General features: G+C 40.7%; 2 protein-coding genes across 2 annotated transcripts in view; one reads left to right on the top strand and one right to left on the bottom strand.

The window, feature by feature from the left end:
* ACMSD (aminocarboxymuconate semialdehyde decarboxylase) overlaps positions 1-8500 on the bottom strand; it is a 39365-nt gene extending 30865 nt beyond the window's left edge. The window contains exons 1-3 of the mRNA XM_053982919.1: positions 8437-8500; positions 6994-7064; positions 4041-4096 (exon numbers count right to left, since the gene is read on the bottom strand). The gene's annotated coding sequence lies outside the window, so the exon portion shown is untranslated. The remainder of the gene's footprint in view (positions 1-4040; positions 4097-6993; positions 7065-8436) is intronic.
* A 244-nt stretch (positions 8501-8744) lies between these two features.
* Positions 8745-19119, top strand: part of TMEM163 (transmembrane protein 163) — an 87515-nt gene continuing 77140 nt past the window's right edge. Inside the window, exons 1-2 of the mRNA XM_053982923.1 lie at positions 8745-9095; positions 14046-14165. Coding sequence (XP_053838898.1) covers positions 8942-9095; positions 14046-14165 — 274 coding nt within the window. The 5' untranslated portion in view covers positions 8745-8941. The remainder of the gene's footprint in view (positions 9096-14045; positions 14166-19119) is intronic.

Here is a 19119-nt window from a genome sequence, read left to right as displayed (position 1 = left end):
ACAATAAACCAGTGATGTTTATATTGGTTAAATCAAAGAACTTTGGGCCTGAAGGACCCTGTGGAGATCATTTAGTTCAGCTTTTGTAGTAGCTGAACTTAGAAATCCTCCAAGGGATGAGTTTCCACCACCTCTCTCAGTAACCTCTTCTGGTGATGGGTGCACAACATCACAGTGAAGAACATTTTCCTAATGTCCCGTCTGAACCTCTCATGACACAGTTTGTGACTGACTCAGGCCATTCATTCTCCCTCTTCAGTTTTGAAAAGGGAAGAAGAACAAGCAATTCTATGGTGGAAGTAAAAGAGATTTTGCACAGCAGAATAATGGAGAAAGAATTATTAAAAAATTGACTGTGCGCCCCCAAATTCTCAGCCTGAAAGTAAGGCTCAAATGAGTAAGCCAAGTAAGAGCTATCCAGAGCAAAGTTAGAGAAGTATAAGTCAAGAAACATGAAGCAAAAAGCCAGATCTATCTTATAACTAAGTAACAACTACACCCAAACACTAATAATCCCTTACAAGTCTTGTCTGGTGCAAGAAGTGTGCTCAGCTGCTCCAAGAGCAGAAACTGGGCTCCTTTTGTACGTGAAATGGGTCTGTATGAGTGTTTTGGGGCTGTGACTGCCACAGTGAGGCCTTTATCTGCTTCACATGTCTGTGTTATAATATTGGTCCACTTGTTAAAAGTCCAACTAATTAAAAAACACATCACCTTGCCTCCATTAGCTGAATTTCAAACTTTATAGGAAGAAACTTTTTTTCTTGTGACACACACAAAAAATCCTGTCTGACCCAAATATGGCTTGTAGTTGACTCAACCTGAAAAGTCACTCAGTGATGCATCTCCTGCTAACAATTATACATTGGTATCCTAAATGTGACAAAACCTAGAGATGTGAAATGAAGACACTTCGGTACAAAGATAGGACAAAGTCTGTGGACAGGTTTTTAATTAAAGAAAACAGTGAAAAAAGCAGGTACTTTTGGATACACAAATCCTGAAGTTAGGAAGGCTGTACACCTAGCTACACTTTCTGAGCATATTATTTGGAAATTAATTAAACCAGTTGGTTTAATGAAACTTATTATTTCTATTTACAGATATTGCCTCTGTTTGCCTAAATATATAACTACAATTGATTTGTATAGCCCAGCATCAGCTGTGCTAGTCAGAGGATAGAGCAAAAACTAAACGATATCAATTCTGTCAGTAAAATACAACCTCTTAAAATACCCATTTTCTAATAGAAGAATGTGAAAATTAAGTGAAACTTCTGTGGCTATTAAGGCATCCCTGCAACCCAATACCAGAAGTATCAGTGGTCTTGATGATGGAGAGGGAGCTGCCTGCATTACTCTGTGACTGCCTGTCCCTTGATAACTTTTAGGCCTCATCAAAAGCTTTAGACAGAATCTGAAAGAGACAGAAATTGACTTTTGTCATAGTCTGATCAAATTATATGACTGACATTGTCATCTTTCTTTTTGGTTACAGGACAATTTTATTGTAGCAGAGGTTCAAAATTTCACTGACAATTTGAGCTTCAAACTTCAATTACATTTAAATTTTAATTTGACTGGTTCTTTAAGAAGGCATTTGTAGGTGGAGTGGATTTAATACTCTTCATTCTACAGAGAAAAGTTCTTCAATTTCCTAAAGACGCTCCTCTCTCTCATAAAATTGGCAAATGCTAACAGCCATTGCACAACTCTATCACTGCTAATATAACATAAATGTTTTATTGGGGTTATTAACCAACTACCTTATCCATCTTCCATAAATCCAGATCTGACAGTGTTCACTATGCATAGACAAATGTCAATATTCACAGTGTATTTCCCCATGCAAGACCAAATAGAGATCCATTGCTTTTCCTACTGTTGCTTGCAGAGAAGGGCCTGGCTTTTGGGTTCAAATTTTTGGGGTTGAATTCCACTAAAAAATGGCCCCCATTTCTTCTTACAAGAAGTATAACATGAATAATATCCTTCACTCTTTAGGAGGATGAAAAACAATCAATATACCATGAAAATAAAGAATGCAGGAATCTATTATCACTCCCCTGTATGTTATTGACAATATTTCTGCCTCTTCCAAAAAATTAGTATCTAGAGAATTTAATAATTTTACTACAGCATGTCCCTTCATTAAAATGAAGTATTCAAACCCAAATTATGTGTCAGGACTGAGGAAACTAATTTTATTTCCTCCAGGAAAAAAAAAGCAACCAGTAACAAAATCAAACAGGCAAAAAACATTAAGTGGGTAACAGATTCCTCTAGGTATTAGAAATTTTATGTTTAGCAAGACCTATCAGAGTTTGATTTAAAGTGTCAAACATCTGCTTGAGAAGGTGTCAAAAAGCCCCCAAAACTGGCACACAGAGAAATGTGTATGGTTTCCTGGCTATGAAGAACATGTTTTACAAAATACTCATTTAGGCAGTGGCTATCAGGCTTTTTCCAAACACCCTCTATAGTTATCCTTGCTAAATACTCAGGTGGGAATGTGCAGATCCCCAGCAACAATTCATTTGGCATCAGAAAAGGATAAAATACTGTTCAATAATACACAGAAATATTATCATCTCATAGAGTTTATCAAACAACTCACAGCAAAAGTGGGCTGTGGAGTACTTACTCAAGAGCAAAGAAGAAGCAATCTAAGTATTATTGCTATAGAGAAGTAGAAAGGCAATTCCCTCAAACACTTACACAGGGTCTTTTGATAAAGATGAAAATACAGCAAGAAAAAGAAATTGTGTTGCTGATGACACAAGTAATAACACACCAAACCAAATCACAAATTAGAGCTTAAAATATGAGAAAAGATGTGAGTTGGGCACTATTCCCCATAAAACCTATTTTTTCTTTTTCTTTTTCTGTCTTTTCTGGCACAGGTCCTTACCTTCAAAGTAGGGATTACCACTCTTAATTTTTTTCATTTTTTAAATGCACAGGATAAAATTTATAAATATTTCGTACATGCATGAGGGGAATCTGAGTATGAAGCAAATGTGTATCTACCTTTTCATGCAGCCTTTTTTAAGAAAACCTGGGTCTGGCATGGTAGGGAAAGGGCTCGGTGGACGTGTGCATCAGGAGGAATGGACTTAGCAAGAGGAAAAGTGACTCAATCTATATATGATAAAAAGAATGTTTTGTGATTTCTATAGTTCACTTACCTCACGTTTAATCATATGAACTTAATGGAAAATTATGTAAAAGTTTTTTAAATTAATGTGAAAAAGCTTGAAGTTGTGCAAATACATTGGTTGTTAAGATGCTTTAGGACGGGAATTATCATCAAGTAATCATAAGCAATTGCACAAGTTTATTACAAAATTAGATTATTTTGCTTCCTAGGAATTTCCTAGCTTTCTTTCTTTCTTTTCTTTGATGCAAAAATGAAATATCAGCTGCTTAAAATCACATCATCCAATAGGATGGAGTTTCACTGGAAATAAGATCTCTCTACAGAGTATGGAAAGCAGGAAAAAAGTAAAAAAGATGAAGATTATGACTTAAGTAACAGGTTGTTACATCTTGGAAATGAATTTTCCCTTCCATTTCTCTTCAATACTTGTGAATATTAACAATGAAATAAAACCACCGTCAAATAAGCCAGTTTTATTCACGTACAGAAAACCTGGAAATGAGAGGTCTACAGTGGTATAAAGAAACAACATTGTTTGGAATAGACACATTTAGTCCTCCTTAACTGCAAAATATTTGAACAAAATCGTCAGATTAGTTTTTATGGTTTCTCATATTTACACATCAATTTTATCTTGAATTAAGAATGGCTCTTAAAATAGTTGGAAAATGCTCACTGTAAAGAATCTTTCCCAAGATTTTCTGCTCATTTTCAGATGGCATATTCTGCAGCCTCTGCTTTTATTCCTCCTTTGTTGCCACAATGGAATCTATCAGTGTTTGTGGCTCATGCTGGCTGTGGCATTTTTGCAAATATGATCCTGCAACACCATTGTACAGGGAAAGGGTAGGTGCTTATGTGAGGTGTCATCAATTACTTACCAAGGTCACTGCATGCTGTATTCTCTGGGAATTGTATTATGGGCACTCTTCACAGCCTGAAGGAAAAGGTACTGAATCGTCATATTCTTTTGCCAAAATAACATTCTGATTACTTTTGACCCAAGTTAATATTCAGCCTAAAAATACCAAGAAAAGAGACAATTTCAATTTAAACTCTATTTAACCCAGTGCAAGAGAAAAACACTAAATCACTGACATACACTGGATAATAATTTAAGCAAGCTCAGTGGTTTAAAAATTAGTGTAGTGTTGTGTACCAACATCAACATTATTTTTTGTTCTAAATTAAAAAAACAAGGTGACTAATACTAGGCTGAGAGGTATCTAGACCAGGTTAAAAGAACCTGGTGTTCTCATCCTATTGACCACTGAGCAAGCTGTGGGGCTACAGGTGAGCTACAGAACAAGAGCAAGATCTGTGTCTGCCTCTGCCTGCATGCCACCCAATAAACTAGCAAAGAAACAAACAAAGAGTTAAAAAAATCTTAAAAAGTGTGTAGCCTAACTTGTTTGTAGAAGAAAACTGTAGGAGAAAAGAAGACTATGGCAGCCAATGTCACACAGTATGGTTGAGGGACTATTAAAACAAGTGATAAGGTTTGGGAAAAAAAAGTGAAATACAGAATGTAGAGGTTTTCATCACTGAACAGACATATTTAATCTAGTCATTAGAGAAGGACATGTTTAAATGATCTCAAATATCTTATCACATACAGACAGACCTGAATAGGGAGCTGTAGTGCAAACTTGCAGAGCATTTTAAGCACCATACACATTTACGGAAGGTGCTACCTTTTGGAATATCAGGATAACTCAGTTTCAGACTTTGGTCCTACAGCAGTGACACTGAAGATGAGCTATAGTGATGACCTTTATGGGACTGATGGGCACCTTTAGAACTGGATTGTTTCTTAGTTTTGTCTGAGATGTGTCCCTGCAGCACCGCTCCTGCTGTAGGGCCATGAAAGGCATATTGATCAAGTAAGAAGTGAGAATTTTCTTTTGACTCTCAGCCATGAAATGTCTGATAGACCAAACTAATAAACCATCCTGGCTGACACTTGCACTTCCTGATACTGCAATACAATGCCACTGACAAACTGTATTTTGCTGCCAAAAAAGGGCAGTTTTGTGTTTAGCATATGTATGAAATGCAACCCAGCAAACAAAATGGTGTGTGGGATTATCTTGCTCTTATGCCTTTAAGCATAATAAAAAATAATCACCAGGTCACCTGACCAGCTCTTTCCAAATCTGCAAGAGTGCTCTTAATTTAAGTGCTGCACTTAAGATGTTGGTCAATATGGAACATGGACAAGTTAACATCAATGAAACCAAGCAAAATTCCTTCTCAGGAGCCTTTGAGTGCACCAGTGCGTTGATATATTCATTTATGGGAGGGAGGGAGAGAAGGGAGGGAGGCAGGCAGGAAGGAAGGAAGGAAGGAAGGAAGGAAGGAAGGAAGGAAGGAAGGAAGGAAGGAAGGAAGGGAGATAAAAGAACCACAACAAAAGCAGACCACAGACAATACAGATAAGGAAGAAGTTCTTTGTGCTGTTGCTGTTTACTGTGGTGCATGAGGCTTCCATCTCATCTGAAATCTCCTTTCTCTGGAAGTCAAAATGTTAGGAAAATTACAGGCAGCTCCAGCTGGGAACAAAGTTCTGCAAATGTGTATTAATTTACAGAGGATGAGAAGAGGATGGTGTCAGTCTAGTTAGACTGAATCCAGAGACATGCCTTTAAAAAAAAAAAAAAAGATTTTGTCTTTCCATTATTCCTATCCAACAAAAAGAGGTTTGGGGGACCAAGAAATAAAATAATGTATTAATATGGCTATTAGAGTGAGGCTTTTTATCTTCATTAACTTTGCCTATGGGTTTCATACACAGGAAGGTGTGTATGTGCCCTCACTTTACAGGGCTGGAAAACAGGATCCATGCCTTTAAAAATCTAGCCCTACATCTTTATCCAATTGAATACACTTTGTGTGAATGTAATGAGAAATAAGAGGCAATTCTGGAAAGCAGCTTCCAGCAGCTATGATATGACAATCTTTCTGCTTCTTAGTTGCCAGTTTGTATAGACAATGGTGTGATCTGAAAGGCCCTTCAGTGTGGATCTGCTTAATGTTTTGGATTTGTATTTGCTAAATGCAGTGTATGACCCTTCTAATGCTGTGTTTGAAAGCACTGAAGAGAGTCATTTAAAAGAAACTATAATACTCCTTGCAGGCCTCATATTATTTGCTATAGCCTGAACACTATAGCAATTATACAATTAGAGATAGCTCCAGTCCCTGCCAGACACAGTTTTATGTAAGAACAGCAATTGAGGGCAACTGAAAAAAAGAGAAAGAAACCCATTAAAGTTTAAAACTTGTGCTTTGGTGTTCTTAGTTCCTATTTTTCTCTAAATCACTTGGAAGCCTACCCCTTTGACCTCCTTTTAAAGACATGGAATTAGGAATCTCCAGGCACTTTCCTCTTGGTTTGATTTCTGGAAGTTCTAAGAATATCAAAATAGCTCAGAGAGGCTAAGAGAAAGGAGGTAGTGTTCAAGGGGAGTCATTGGTCAGTTTCTCATTTATCAAGGAATAAGGAAGTTCTTACAGGAATGGATCAGATACGGATTTATCTCCATAAAAGAGGAGGGATCCTGCAATAACTGCATTAGGGAGCATTGTATCTGTTGCAGCAATTTCAAGGGACTCTTCATGGTTTGTCCTGGCTGCACTCTGCAGGGGATGGTGTCTCCAGAGGTTTCCGTGTCCCGAAGAGGTCCCCATTCCTTCTCTCTGACCAGGTTACAAAACTGGTTCTACTCATTTAAGGATTCTCACTTTACAGACACATTTTAAGTGAAAGAGACACATCACAATCTATTTTTATGGTAAGCAACAAAAGGTGAAGTTTTTCTACTTTTCATTTACCTCTCATGTGCATACATCCATCTGCTGTAGCATTTTGCAGGTTCTAGGTAACCAAAGCTTGATAAAGAGCCCTTAAAATAAAAAAATCCATTTTTAAATGCAATTACTGGTTTTCAGCCCCTCCCAGCTTAGCCCAAACCTCAAAATAACAGTTCCCTCAAAAGAACTCACTTGTATTAACTTTTGCACATGAGAGCAAAACTCTTTTGACATTAACATCAAATAGGCATGTTGTAATTTACTATCCATTTCATGAGGAAGAAAGCAAGTAATTTTGGCAGTGCTTATATTCATATTAATGCTGATCCAACTAGAAGAGCAAGAGCTCTGGGATCACAAAGCAGGGTAGGATAGCTAGGGGTGAAGGTAAAATTTAGGGGAGAGGCATGAAGACTTCAAAAACATTTCATACAGTAGGTATGGTATACTATACAGGAAGAAATCATAAGATTAGGTAAAAACACCAATCTCTCACATTAGAACAGCCGTCTCCATTCCATAAGATTGCAAAAACGCCAATCAGTTTCTAAACCAGTATTTTATGTACCTTAACATTTACTTATATTTTATTTATACTTCTTCAAATAATTAATGATTTAAAATTCTGATGGAAAGATTTTAAAGATTAGCATACAGTTTTAAGAGGCATTTCTTAAAATTAAGACATTTTGGTAATAATGTTGCACTGACTATTTTTAGACAGGTGTTACTAAACTACTACAAAACTTTTTTGTAAGGCTGACATAAGCAAGATTCTGACAGTTCATAAAATCATCTCCCTATGTTGGCATAAATATTAATTTCCTGCTGGCCTTTCTACGCTCCCCAAATTCACAAATTTCTCAAAGGAGAAAGGCAACCTGATCTTCATACAACTAAAATGGGGGTTGTATTCTTGTGTATCACCAAAGGACTAGAGCTGCAATGTTTAACTGTGTTTTGATATTTTCCTGGATAAATTTTTCAAGTCAAAACATGCTGCAGCTTCAAAATATATCTGCATGCTTGTAAGCAAGCAACTAGGAGACTGTGCTCGCACAAAGAATGCTTTGTTTATTTGCACCTCTCCATCTAGTCATTAGAAACCAGCACAGAAGAAGCAAACAGCCCTGGCACAGATTTATCTGTAAAATTTTACATTTTAAAAAACCATTCCTGTGCTCCTGAGATTTTCGTTTTTCCCCTATATTCTTCTGCAGCCCTAGGAAAGGCAGGTGAGCAGTCTGAGGACAGCTCTGAACGCCAGCGAGTCTAACCCCATGTTTCAGCAGGAGATTGCTGCATGTTCGAGGGCAGTTTTAAGGCAACTCTGAGTGTGACAGAACGTCAGCGCCGCGGGGTCTGAGAGGCGCCTGTGTGAGGCGATTCTGCTCTGATCCCGAAAGAGGGCAAAGGCAGAGGGAGAATGAGCAAATCCCCAGCCAAGGGGAGCTGTGCCTTTACCTGTGTGAGGGGAGGCGAGGCGGACGGGGCCTCGCTGCGCAGGGCCGGCACCCGCAGCCCTCGGGAGCGGCGGGAGGGCTCCGGCTCCGCGCAGTCCCTGGACAGCTCTTCCCCTGAGGCTCGGCTGCGGGAGCAGGAGCAGGAGGAGCAGGAGGAGGAGGAGGAGGAGGCAGAGCGCGCCATGGCGAGGGGAGGCTGAGGAGGCTCCCGCTTCCTGAGCCGCTCCCGCCGCCGGCGGGGCTCGGCGGGGCGGGGAGGGGACGGGCAGCGCCGGGAGGCGGCACCGCGCTCCCACCTGCCCCTCTCCGCCGCGGGCAGTGATGAGGCGGCCGCGGGCAGCGGCTGGCGCGGAACAGCCGGAGTTTGTTCGCTTCCCGTCCTCGTCTCCCTGATGCTCTGAGCCGGAGTCTCCTCCTCTCCCCGGGCTCGCACCCGGGCTGGATGCTCCGCTCGCTCCTCGCTTCCCTGCCACAGCCGCCGGCCGCTTCCCGCCGCCCCGCAAGAAATGGAGCCGTCCGCTGCCCCCCTGGACACCACTCCGGACCCCGCCATCGTGCAGCCCCCCGGGGCCAACCCTCCGGGTGCCCCCCGGGAGCAGCAGCAGGAGCAGCTGCGGATCGGGGAGAGCGGGCAGTTCAGCGAGGGGCTGGAGGACAGAGGTGAGCGCCCGTCCGTCCGTCACCCGCCTTCCTGCACGCTGCCCTGCGCTGTGGCGAGCCCCACCACCTCCCCCGCGTCCCGAGGCGCCTGATACCCACCCCGACGGCTCCTCCGACACCCTCTCCGCAGCATCCTCTCGCTCGCTCTGCTGGACCCGTACCCTCCCCATGCCGCCGCAGCAGCCCTGCCCGCCCCCTCCCCTTCAGCCCTGGCAGCCGCACACCGGTTCTTGCCCCCCGAACTCCCCCCTCCAGCCCAGCTCGCCCACTCCTCATCCCGCCGCCGGCAGCCGCTTAACATCCCCCCCCCCCGTGCCGCCCTTGAAGCTCTGCCCCGTTTTAGCTCCCGTGCGAGCGCTCCGCGACAGCTTTGAAGTATTTTTATAAACTCTATTCGTGGCTGTTCCCACCTCGCCAGAGAACTTGCCTGCCTGGCGGCGGAGCGGCTGCCGGCGGCACATGGCTCCACAGGCAGCGCCCGGGCGAGGGGCGCGGGTGGCGGCGGCGCTCCCGGGGCTCCCGGGAGGGCCGGGCCTTTCCTCGGGAGCCGCTGAGGTGCCCAAGCCGGCGGGGTGGTCGCAGCTGCCCCCCGAGCAGGGGCACAACGGGGCGTTTCTGGGGGGTCCGCCCCAGCCGGGCTGGGGGTTGAAGTCGGGGCACTTGTCTCACACCTTGTGTCCCTTCCCCCACCGAGCTGTGCAGTTCTACACAACTCGTTTTTCGTTATTTACTTAAATACCTGAACAGGGACGGAAAGCTGCCTGCTTCCAAACCGCGTTACGCTTTAGTGCGAAGCACATTCATTTCGGACATCTGTTCAGTTCTCACTCACCTGCCGCCCACAAAGGCAGCTGCCATTTTAACCCTCCCCACTGCCCTGTCCTCCACAACGCCTCCAGGCTCCTCTTCCACACAATTTGTCTCCATCTTTTAATTTAATCTATTGGCTTCCCTTAGCCTCTCTCTCTGTTGCCTTTTTCTTCCTTTTCCATTTTGCTTTCAGCATCCAGGAGTCCCTTTTGTGTTCTCAGTCTTCATCCATAGCCCCTTTACACGTAACCCCGTCTATGCCCTGTTCTTTGCCCAGCTTCCCGAAGCCTGTGCCTGCTCACAAATCGTAGACACAAAGTAGAGGAGCCAGGGGGAAGAGCATTCACCGCCTTCCTGACAGCTTCCAGTCATGTCGGGGCTGGGAACAGCCCTTACTCAAGGGGTACCCTCACTGTCACTGCCAGTGGCTGAGGACAGACGTTGTGCCTGCTCAGGGCAATCTGAGGCTTCAGCTCTCTTTAAATGAGTGAGGAATTTTGATTATGGTTCGAACATGGAAGTTTGGTTACAGAAAATTTTAATTAGTGCCCAGTAGGACAGAGGCAAAGGTGAAAACTGTCCCTTTTGGCATTAAGGGTAATTCCAATAAAGATAGTGTCTGTTGTATCTAACCTATCTCTTTCTATGAGGGAGATGAAACTAAAGCTGCTGATTTAATTTTCTTCCTTGCCTCCATGCTTTTTCTATGACCCTTGCAGTACCTTTCTTTTAGCCTTTCCTGTAGTTACTGATTCCAAGTATACCAGGATAATTCACAATCATTGTAGAGGAAAATCTGATACGCTTTTTGCAGGTTGTCCCTGTTGAAAATGTTAACAGTCTGTCCTTTTAGATTGTACTTTTTCCTACAATCCTTTCCAATGAATCATACCAGATCCAGTTATAGAGATGATGCTTCCATGTTTGCTAAAAATAAATACTAATCCTAAATTTTGGAACTAGATATTTGCTCTTTCAGAGCCAGATCCAAAATCGGTGATAATTTTGTGGATGGGACCCTTAAATTAACATCCTTAGGTGAACAGGTTTTTTATTAGCCTTATCTCTTCCACAATTTCTAACTTGACATTTTAAAATGATCCCTTAGCCAAATAGAAAAGTACTTCTGGTAAGTCAGCATATGGTAAAGAATATCCTAGAATCACTTCACAAATATGCCAAGCTTGTGTTCTGCAACTGTTAGGCAGGTTTTTTTCTCCTTCTGATTTTTTATGGGAAGGAAATCTGTTAATATGTGAAGATGCTGAAAGATAAATTAAAAATCCAGTGAATTTAATCAATTCATCATCTTTTCTATACCTTAAGGATATCCATGTGTTAAATAAATTATTGGCAATAAAATTACTCAGTATGTTAATTTCAGAGCGGAGGAATTTCATTTGTAGATGCTAGCTTTTTATTTTTGTAGCAGTGCAGGTCATACTGAAAGATTAACTTTCATCCTCCTGTGGATGCTTGCTTTCTTATGGTCAGTGAAGAAATATGGAAGCTCACCTTATAAATTTTGTTCTTGTGTATAAATTAATGAGCTGTTGTTGCCTCTAAATTTTTATTCTATGGGCTTGGTAGTCAGGTGAATGAGTTTGTATCTTTCTGTGTTGGCCTCAGGACACTCATAAGAATTATATGATCTTTCTTGGGGGTGAAAATTTTAAACAGAGAAAATGTATTTGAATTATTTCTGGAAGGAAGGGATCACATCGCTGACAGCCAGAATATGCCAGCCATTTTGAGAGACAGAGAAACACACACACACACACACAGAAGTGGTTGAGTTTTATAAAGACCACAGTCTCTGTCATACTGGACACGTGCTTGACATGTGAATAGTAATCAGGAGTGCTGCACTAGCTCTGGGGCTTATTATTCATTCCTCAGTTTAATTAGGCTATTGTTTGATTTGTTAGTATCAGCTGTGGATGTTGGACTTCCCAGGTAATATGAGCTGTAGCCATGAATTAAAGGATGTCTTAAAAGAAAGAAAGAGGTGAGGATATCTGTCATTCTGATCTGTGTTCATTTGAGGTTTGAAATATTGAGAGTCAAAATTGGCTGAAAAAACCTTTGCTTTATGTTCCAAAAAGATTTGGACTGTAATTTGAAATCCTTGGTTTGGGGAGGGAACAGGAGGGGTGAATACACAAAATGTGAGAAGAAGTATTTTCTCTATGGTTAGATTAGTAGAAATCCCTCCTATGTTTCAGGATGTGTTGTTGAATTACCTCATAGCAGACAGCAATTAAACTGTACATCGTTATATATAGTAGCAGAAGATAGGCTAAACATTTGTGGGGGAAAAAAAAATCTTCACACAAATGAAAGCAGGCATGTGAGAAATGGCTGTGCAACACTATCAGGAAAAGACTCAAGGCTTTTGGAGTTGTCACCTATCAGTTTTCTTGTATTAGACAGACAAAGAATGCAGGTAATAAGAAATAGAGATAATTTCAGCATAGGGACTGGTCCATGCAAGTTTGTATATTCTTTTCCATTCATAAAGGGGGGAGTGGGTAGCACAAAGTGTGATAATGTTTTAAATTTTCTAAAAATACAGTACAAGCATGAAATTCTCAGTGTAGCTTTCTGAACTCCCATAAAGAAACTCTCCATGGTTTATTGTAACTGAGGTGTAAAAAGCATAAAGAATTTTTCCAAGACAGCATGTATCCCATCATTATGCTAGGATTACTACCAGTAATTTTAACAGACTCCCAAGTGGCAGAATAAAATCTGACGGCTCAAATTTGACCCCCCTGAATGCTTGCCCCTCTGCTGACATATTGCTGCCCCCAAGGCAGAGATGTCTGATTTAGTTCTGAATTGATCCAAAACCATTGCAGTTTTCAGCCAGTATATTACAGTCAGTTGAAATTAATATCTGTAAATGTTAATAAACTTGGTTGAACATGGTGTGTATTCAGGAGTACACTGAGAACCAGATCAGCTGTCCCTGCCTTGAAAGTGGCAATAGCCACCAGAGAGAAAACTGAGGAAGGTGAGGATAGTACCAGCTTCAACGCTTACGTTTTAATCTGATGCTGAGTCTGACACAGCCCCTGTTCTCCACCCTTTGTCTAAGACCTTAGACCAGCTACTGAAAGTCGTGCTGTTAAACCAGTGTCTCAGTTCAATGCATTCAGGCAAATCTCTCTGAAAAGTGCTCATCATCTGAGAGGAACCACCCACATCTTCTAGAGTAACTCATTAAGAAATTTATAGACATCAGGTTTTCTCTCCAGTTAAGCAGATTTGAGCTTAAACATAATGGTGAGAAAGAATGTATGTTTTGAATTAGATGACTGTATTAAGCATGAACTAATCAGAATGGGATATACAGAATGCAAATATGTAAAATTCTGAATGCATTTTAGAAGTGGCTCTAGACTCAGACTGAGAGAATAAAAACCAAAGAATGTTAATTTATGTTTAACATGCATTCTCTGTGAACAAAAGACTTCCACAGACCGAAAGCATCAAAAAAGAGAAAAAGCAATAGCATTCCCTTGTGTTCCACAGCCTTCTGCACTGATTGCAGCAAGGACAGAATTGGTTCTTCAATTAGTTCTGGATGGGAATGTGTTCTTACCCCAAATGAAGGACAGGGTGATTCCAGAGGCCTTTTCAGCTGGGACAGCTTTGATTCTGGGGCATGCCCACTTGTGCTTTGATGATCAATATGTGCAGTGTATCCCTGTGCCTTGGGAGGCCATTCCACAGGGACTGGTGAGCAGGAGCTTTTCTCCCATGTTAATTAGCCCCAGGATCCTCAAGTTCTGAAACAAGGTTTGATCTGAGGGAGTATCAGACTGAGCCATTTCTTGTGCAGAGGTACAGGTGGAAATCATATTCCATGACTGGAATGCAATGCTCTTTTTAAGGGATTGATGTGTGGGTCTTTCTGTGTGGAGTCAAAACAGCTTGTGTGTGCTCTTCTTGCTTACTCACATGTTTCTGGTGGCCTCATTCACTTAACCTTAATAATGTGAGCAGGATTTGATTCTCTATTGCTTCTGTGTGTAATATATTATGTAAATGTGTGTTCTAGGGCTGAACTAACAGAGCTGTGTTTTTAAAAGGAGCAATGCATTGTTCATACATTCTTTGCTTATTGCTTATCAGGTTTACTAGAAAGCAGTACAAGGCTAAAACCTCATGAAGCTCAAAGCTACAGAAAGAAGGCATTGTGGGTTTCCTGGGTCTCCATTATTGTCACACTGGCTCTTGCAGTGGCTGCTTTCAGTGAGTATTGGGAATATTTTAAATTTCACACCTCTTCCTTTTTGTTTTTCTTTTGGTCTCTTTCTTTCTTTGTGGAATCTTTCTCATGTTTTTTTTTTTTTTCTTTGCAGCTGCTAAAGAGGTTTCTCTCTAGACTGCCTGTGTCTGCATGGTGCTTATAAATTAGTAAAAGTGTTGGGGTTTTTTTCTGCAGAGTATAGGGTTGTTGAAGGTCGGAGAAAGAAACAGGAGATGTTGATTCCTGCTAGCATTTATACATGTGGAACTGTTCATTTTGGAGAATAGTGTAAAAATCATTATGCAGTGGGTTGCCTTTTACTGAAGAGGTCAAATATGACAAATCTTAATCTGTTTGGGATTTGTAGTGGGAATGCTATAACAAAGAATAGTGAATTGTATGGGAGAAATATATCATTTATCTGTAGTACACTGACAGATAACCTAAGACAGTGCTAATCCGGAGGAGAAATTCCATTTTCTTTTTAGAACAGTGTTTTTCTATAAGTTTGATTACATTTTTCTAGTTTACCTTTAAACAAAGAATTGGGGGGGGGGGGGGGGGGAAATTCCAAATTAAACCCAAACCACTTTTATATGGGAAAAAATGAAATCTATTTCTTTTATTTCAAAACAGGAAAAAAAATGCATCATTGTGTAAATACAAATTTTAGTTCAATGCAAATTTGAGAAATACCAGCTTTCTATCTTGGGCAATGAAGTAACACATGAAAGACAAAAAGAAACATGGAATGTGGAATAAAATCTTTTCAGTGGCACATTCTCTGTTTTAAAGAGGGAAAAATCAGAAGTGATAGAATTTATGCTTTAATACAAACAAAAGGAAGGATCTGTCTAGGAGACATCAAAGAAGTCCCAAAACATCATTCTTAAGCTTGATAGAGACAGACTTGTATTGTTTTTCTTTTCTTTTCTTTTTTTCTTTTCTTTTTTTTTTTTTTTTGAATCACAGCAGCATGTCTTTTGTTATTCTAATCTGCATTGTATGACCTGCTGCTGGAAGTTGGTGTCAGCTCCCAGGAGAGGTGATTAAAATCTGACCAAATGGTCTCTGAAAAACTCAACATATATTACTCAGAGCAATTTATATGGAAACACAGGTACAATAACTTGGTTCAGAAATAACAAAAAAGAGGAGGAACACTTAGAAGCAGAATCTGACACTGTAAAGAATTTGAATGTTAATAAGAGAGTGAAACAACTTTCCATTTTGTTCTGCTTCATGGAAATACAGTGGTCTGTCTTTGCTACTGAAGCAACATAAAGGTAAATACTATGTTACAGAATAACCTGGTTACCTTTTAACACTGTAGTTTTAAGGAATATTGTGATGTGGCTTAATTTTCGTTTTCATTTTCATTTGTCAGGGTCACAAGAATTAAGTGTAATATAGATAACTAAAACTGTGTCTTTTAAAAGGATACTTGAAAACATTTTTAAGATTATTTAGGCTGAATTCTTTTTTTTTCTTTCCTTGTTTTTTGGCAGTCTGGTAGTGTTTAGAGAAACAAACAACAGCAAAGAATGTAGTGCCTGTCTGGGTATCCTGTGGGTGCACATTCAGCTGGAGGGGATAGGTGCTGAACTACTGAAATCAGAGCAGACTAATTATATGTTTTTGGAATGTATCTGCCCCCATAGTTTGCTGAGGCTAAATTTATGGAGAGTTAGAGAGGAATCAGCACACGGATACATATTAAATCTGTATGGAATCCCTTATTAGGTAGTTGGCAGTTAACTTACATGCCACAAAAGCCTTGCCAGGGCTTTTCATGTGTTTATTATTAAAATTTTTCAATCTTTGAGGAAAATGCACTGACTTCTGGGATCACATTGCTGTCCCCATGCAATTCAGAAGTTCTGCTCATTTTACTGCCTTGCACTGGCTGCTCTCTTCCTCAGTGCTGTCCTTTAGCAGGTTCCTCCAGCCAATCCATGAGTTGGGAGAGATGCCAGGTGACCAGAGTTTGCTGCCTGTTTGATAGAAATGTCTAGTTGTCACTTTGGGGTATCTGATACTGGCAATTTAGCAATACCAAACAACTGCTATTTAAAGCATCCTCTTTCCATTTTACCTCCTGTCTGTGGTGGTGAAGTGTTGGAAATACAGCCCTGATGTTCCATTTCAGTAAAAAACAGGGACCTGTTCTGGTAATTGTCAGGCTGCACTGACTATTTTCACTGCTCTTCCTGACTCCCCTAGAAATTCCTCATTTAAATTCCTGTTTTTTTCCCCATTTATACCACGTGATACAGTCAAGGTACTGTGCCAGGGAACTGATGTTATTTGATAACTATAGGAAAAATGCTAAAGGGGGAGTAGGGAAGAGGTTCAGGAGCCTTCTTTTCCAACCAAGTGTTTTTTAGTAGACTTCCTTCCTTTTTTATGGCCCACTCCCCACCCTTCCTTTCAAGGCTGGTCTAGTTGCCTCCAACACTGTATTTTTCTAGCATTAGAGTAAGTTGGAATGGTTTGTCTTGACTGGTATGAGGTGTTTTCTTTTGGTGGGATTATGGTGCTGCCCTAGCTGAACTCTGATCTTTCACTTGGTAATTTTGAAGGAGACCGAAAAATCTCATGTTGATCTGAATACATAAAGCAGTTTCCTTATTAAGTAACATTTATGGCAAATGAGGCTTGAGATCATAGAATCATAGAATTTTAAGGTTGGAAAAGACTTCTAAGATCATCAAGTCCAACTGTTAACCCAGGACTGCCATGTTCATGGCTAAACAGTGTCCCTAAGTGCCACATCCACACATTTTTGGAAAACTTCCAGAGGTGATGATTCCACCACTTCCCTGTGCAGCCTTTCCCAGTGCCTGACCACCCTTTCAGAGGAAGCTGAACTAGGCTGGGCTGGGTATGGAGCAGAATGACTGCTTAAGGGAAAATGAAGTTGTCACCTTTCGTTCACTAATATTGACAAGTAGGACTTAGACCATGAAACCAGCTTTTCCACTTAGCTGAAAGAACAGCTCTCTTACTGTCAAGCACTTAATAAACTTAATTTGACTGCAGAAATGCTGTACTTGTAAAGGACCATTTGGAAGTTCCAGCTGCTGTCTCTGATGCTGCTCCTGCACTCTGTGGTAACCACTGTGGTCTCATGGCTCTGAGAGCTGTTGCAGATGTTGCTTTCCAGCATGAAATTGCACAAGGCTTCAGAAAAATCTCTGTAGACTTAAATGTGTGAGATCCTTGAGGTGAGAGGAGCTCCGTGTATCATCTTTAGTGGCTGAAAATTTGGTGCTCTCAAAATATTCTGGCACAGTTATTTTGTGCAATACTTTCATGATCAAATGCTAATCAATGCCTGGTCAATAAATTCATTTTGCTCTTCATTTCAGGGCTGCCTGAAATATGCATACTTGTAGAATTCTCATCAAGAGTGGATTTACTTTGTTATAAATATATAGCAATAAACAGAGTCTGAGCATGATAAAAGTTATTAAAATGAACATTAAATTATTCCTTAGCACCCCAAGTAGGTGCCAGAATAATAATTATAATAGAATTATTTCTGGATTACAGTAATGTAAGAAAAGAATGATAACAGAGAAAAGAATGATAACAGAATAAGAACATTTTTTTTGCAGTGTATATCTATGTAGTATAAGGCTGCAGTCATTTCATAATAACAACTATTATTTCTTTCTGTAGCTGCAGCACTGTGTGCTCATACTGAGCCTAGTTTAAGAATCATAATAGAGAGCAGGTGGAATAGAACTCCAGTGTTTTGAAACCCATTATTCTTAGTTTCTTGACATTTATGTTACTAAAGCATAATTCTGAAAAATACACAAATATAGCTTCTGCTGTTGCAGTTCAGTTTCTGCTCAGGCAGCTAATCTCTGATAATATTGTCAAAGCAGAAAACAAGCTTGTTCTGTCTGGTGTTTTTTGTCCAGTGTAGACTTGTGATTCACAGAAAGCAGAATGTTCATTCATCTTCCTGATCTGATCAGCCAAAATTGTTTCACAGTGAATGGAGGAGTCCTAGCAATGCATCAAAACAATGTACAGACCAAATTCTGCACTGAAGCCTTTCTTTGTAGCTGGAGACTGAGAGAAGGTTTAGAATGTATGGGTTTGTAAATGTGAGCTTTGTGAAGGCTGCAGCCAGCCTGTCCCAGCGTGCCCAGGGCTGGTCACTGGTCACTGGGAGAGTGGAGGGGCTGTTTGCAGAGTGCTGGGAAATGGCAGTGGGTGCTCACATCTGTCCCCAGGGCTGCTCTGGAGATCCCCCCTTTCAGCTCACCACAGGCACAGGTAAGGTTCAGCTGCACAGAGATAACCGAGTGCAGCAAAAAGTCACATCCTGGTAGGTGTTTAGTCTGGTGTAGTAAGAGGTGCTGGTGTTTTGAAAAGGTGAATTCCATTTATCTGTATCAAATCTCAGGTGGAAACTCAGTAGGTGGAATTCTGTGAGTGTGGGAGTATTTTACAGGATTAACTGTTGGCCCATGGATAAGATATTAAATGTAAATGCAGACATGGACGTTCTGATTTTATATTAAAAATTATTTGTGTTTCAAAAAGAATTGCTGAAAAATGATTTATCATAGTGAGCTCCCACATACTCGAAGGCATTTTGTTTGAAATATGTGTTGCAAATGCTTACAAATTTCAGGGTAGGTTTTGATTTCAGATTAATGCCTTATGCTAATTCAAATTCTAACAATTAAAAATGCCAACAAATGTAGAAGTTGTGTATCCAGGCCCACTTTTTTCATTGGAATGACTGCATTGAGTCATAAATTCTCAAGCTATAGGACATGACTACTGGTTTTCCTCTACTCAGGTGCATGCAGTTGAAATTACATGGGACAAACATTGAACAATTGAAGTTGTTGTCCTCTGGATGCTCACATGTGGATGTACTGATGTAATCTGTCACTCCTCGTCTTAGACAACTGAGATGGGGAGTGACTA

This window comes from Vidua macroura, chromosome 7 (assembly GCF_024509145.1).
Source record: "Vidua macroura isolate BioBank_ID:100142 chromosome 7, ASM2450914v1, whole genome shotgun sequence".
Classification (NCBI taxonomy): Eukaryota; Metazoa; Chordata; class Aves; order Passeriformes; family Viduidae; genus Vidua; species Vidua macroura.
Note: the sequence above shows the minus strand (reverse complement) of the source record. Positions and strands in the feature narration are given on the sequence as shown.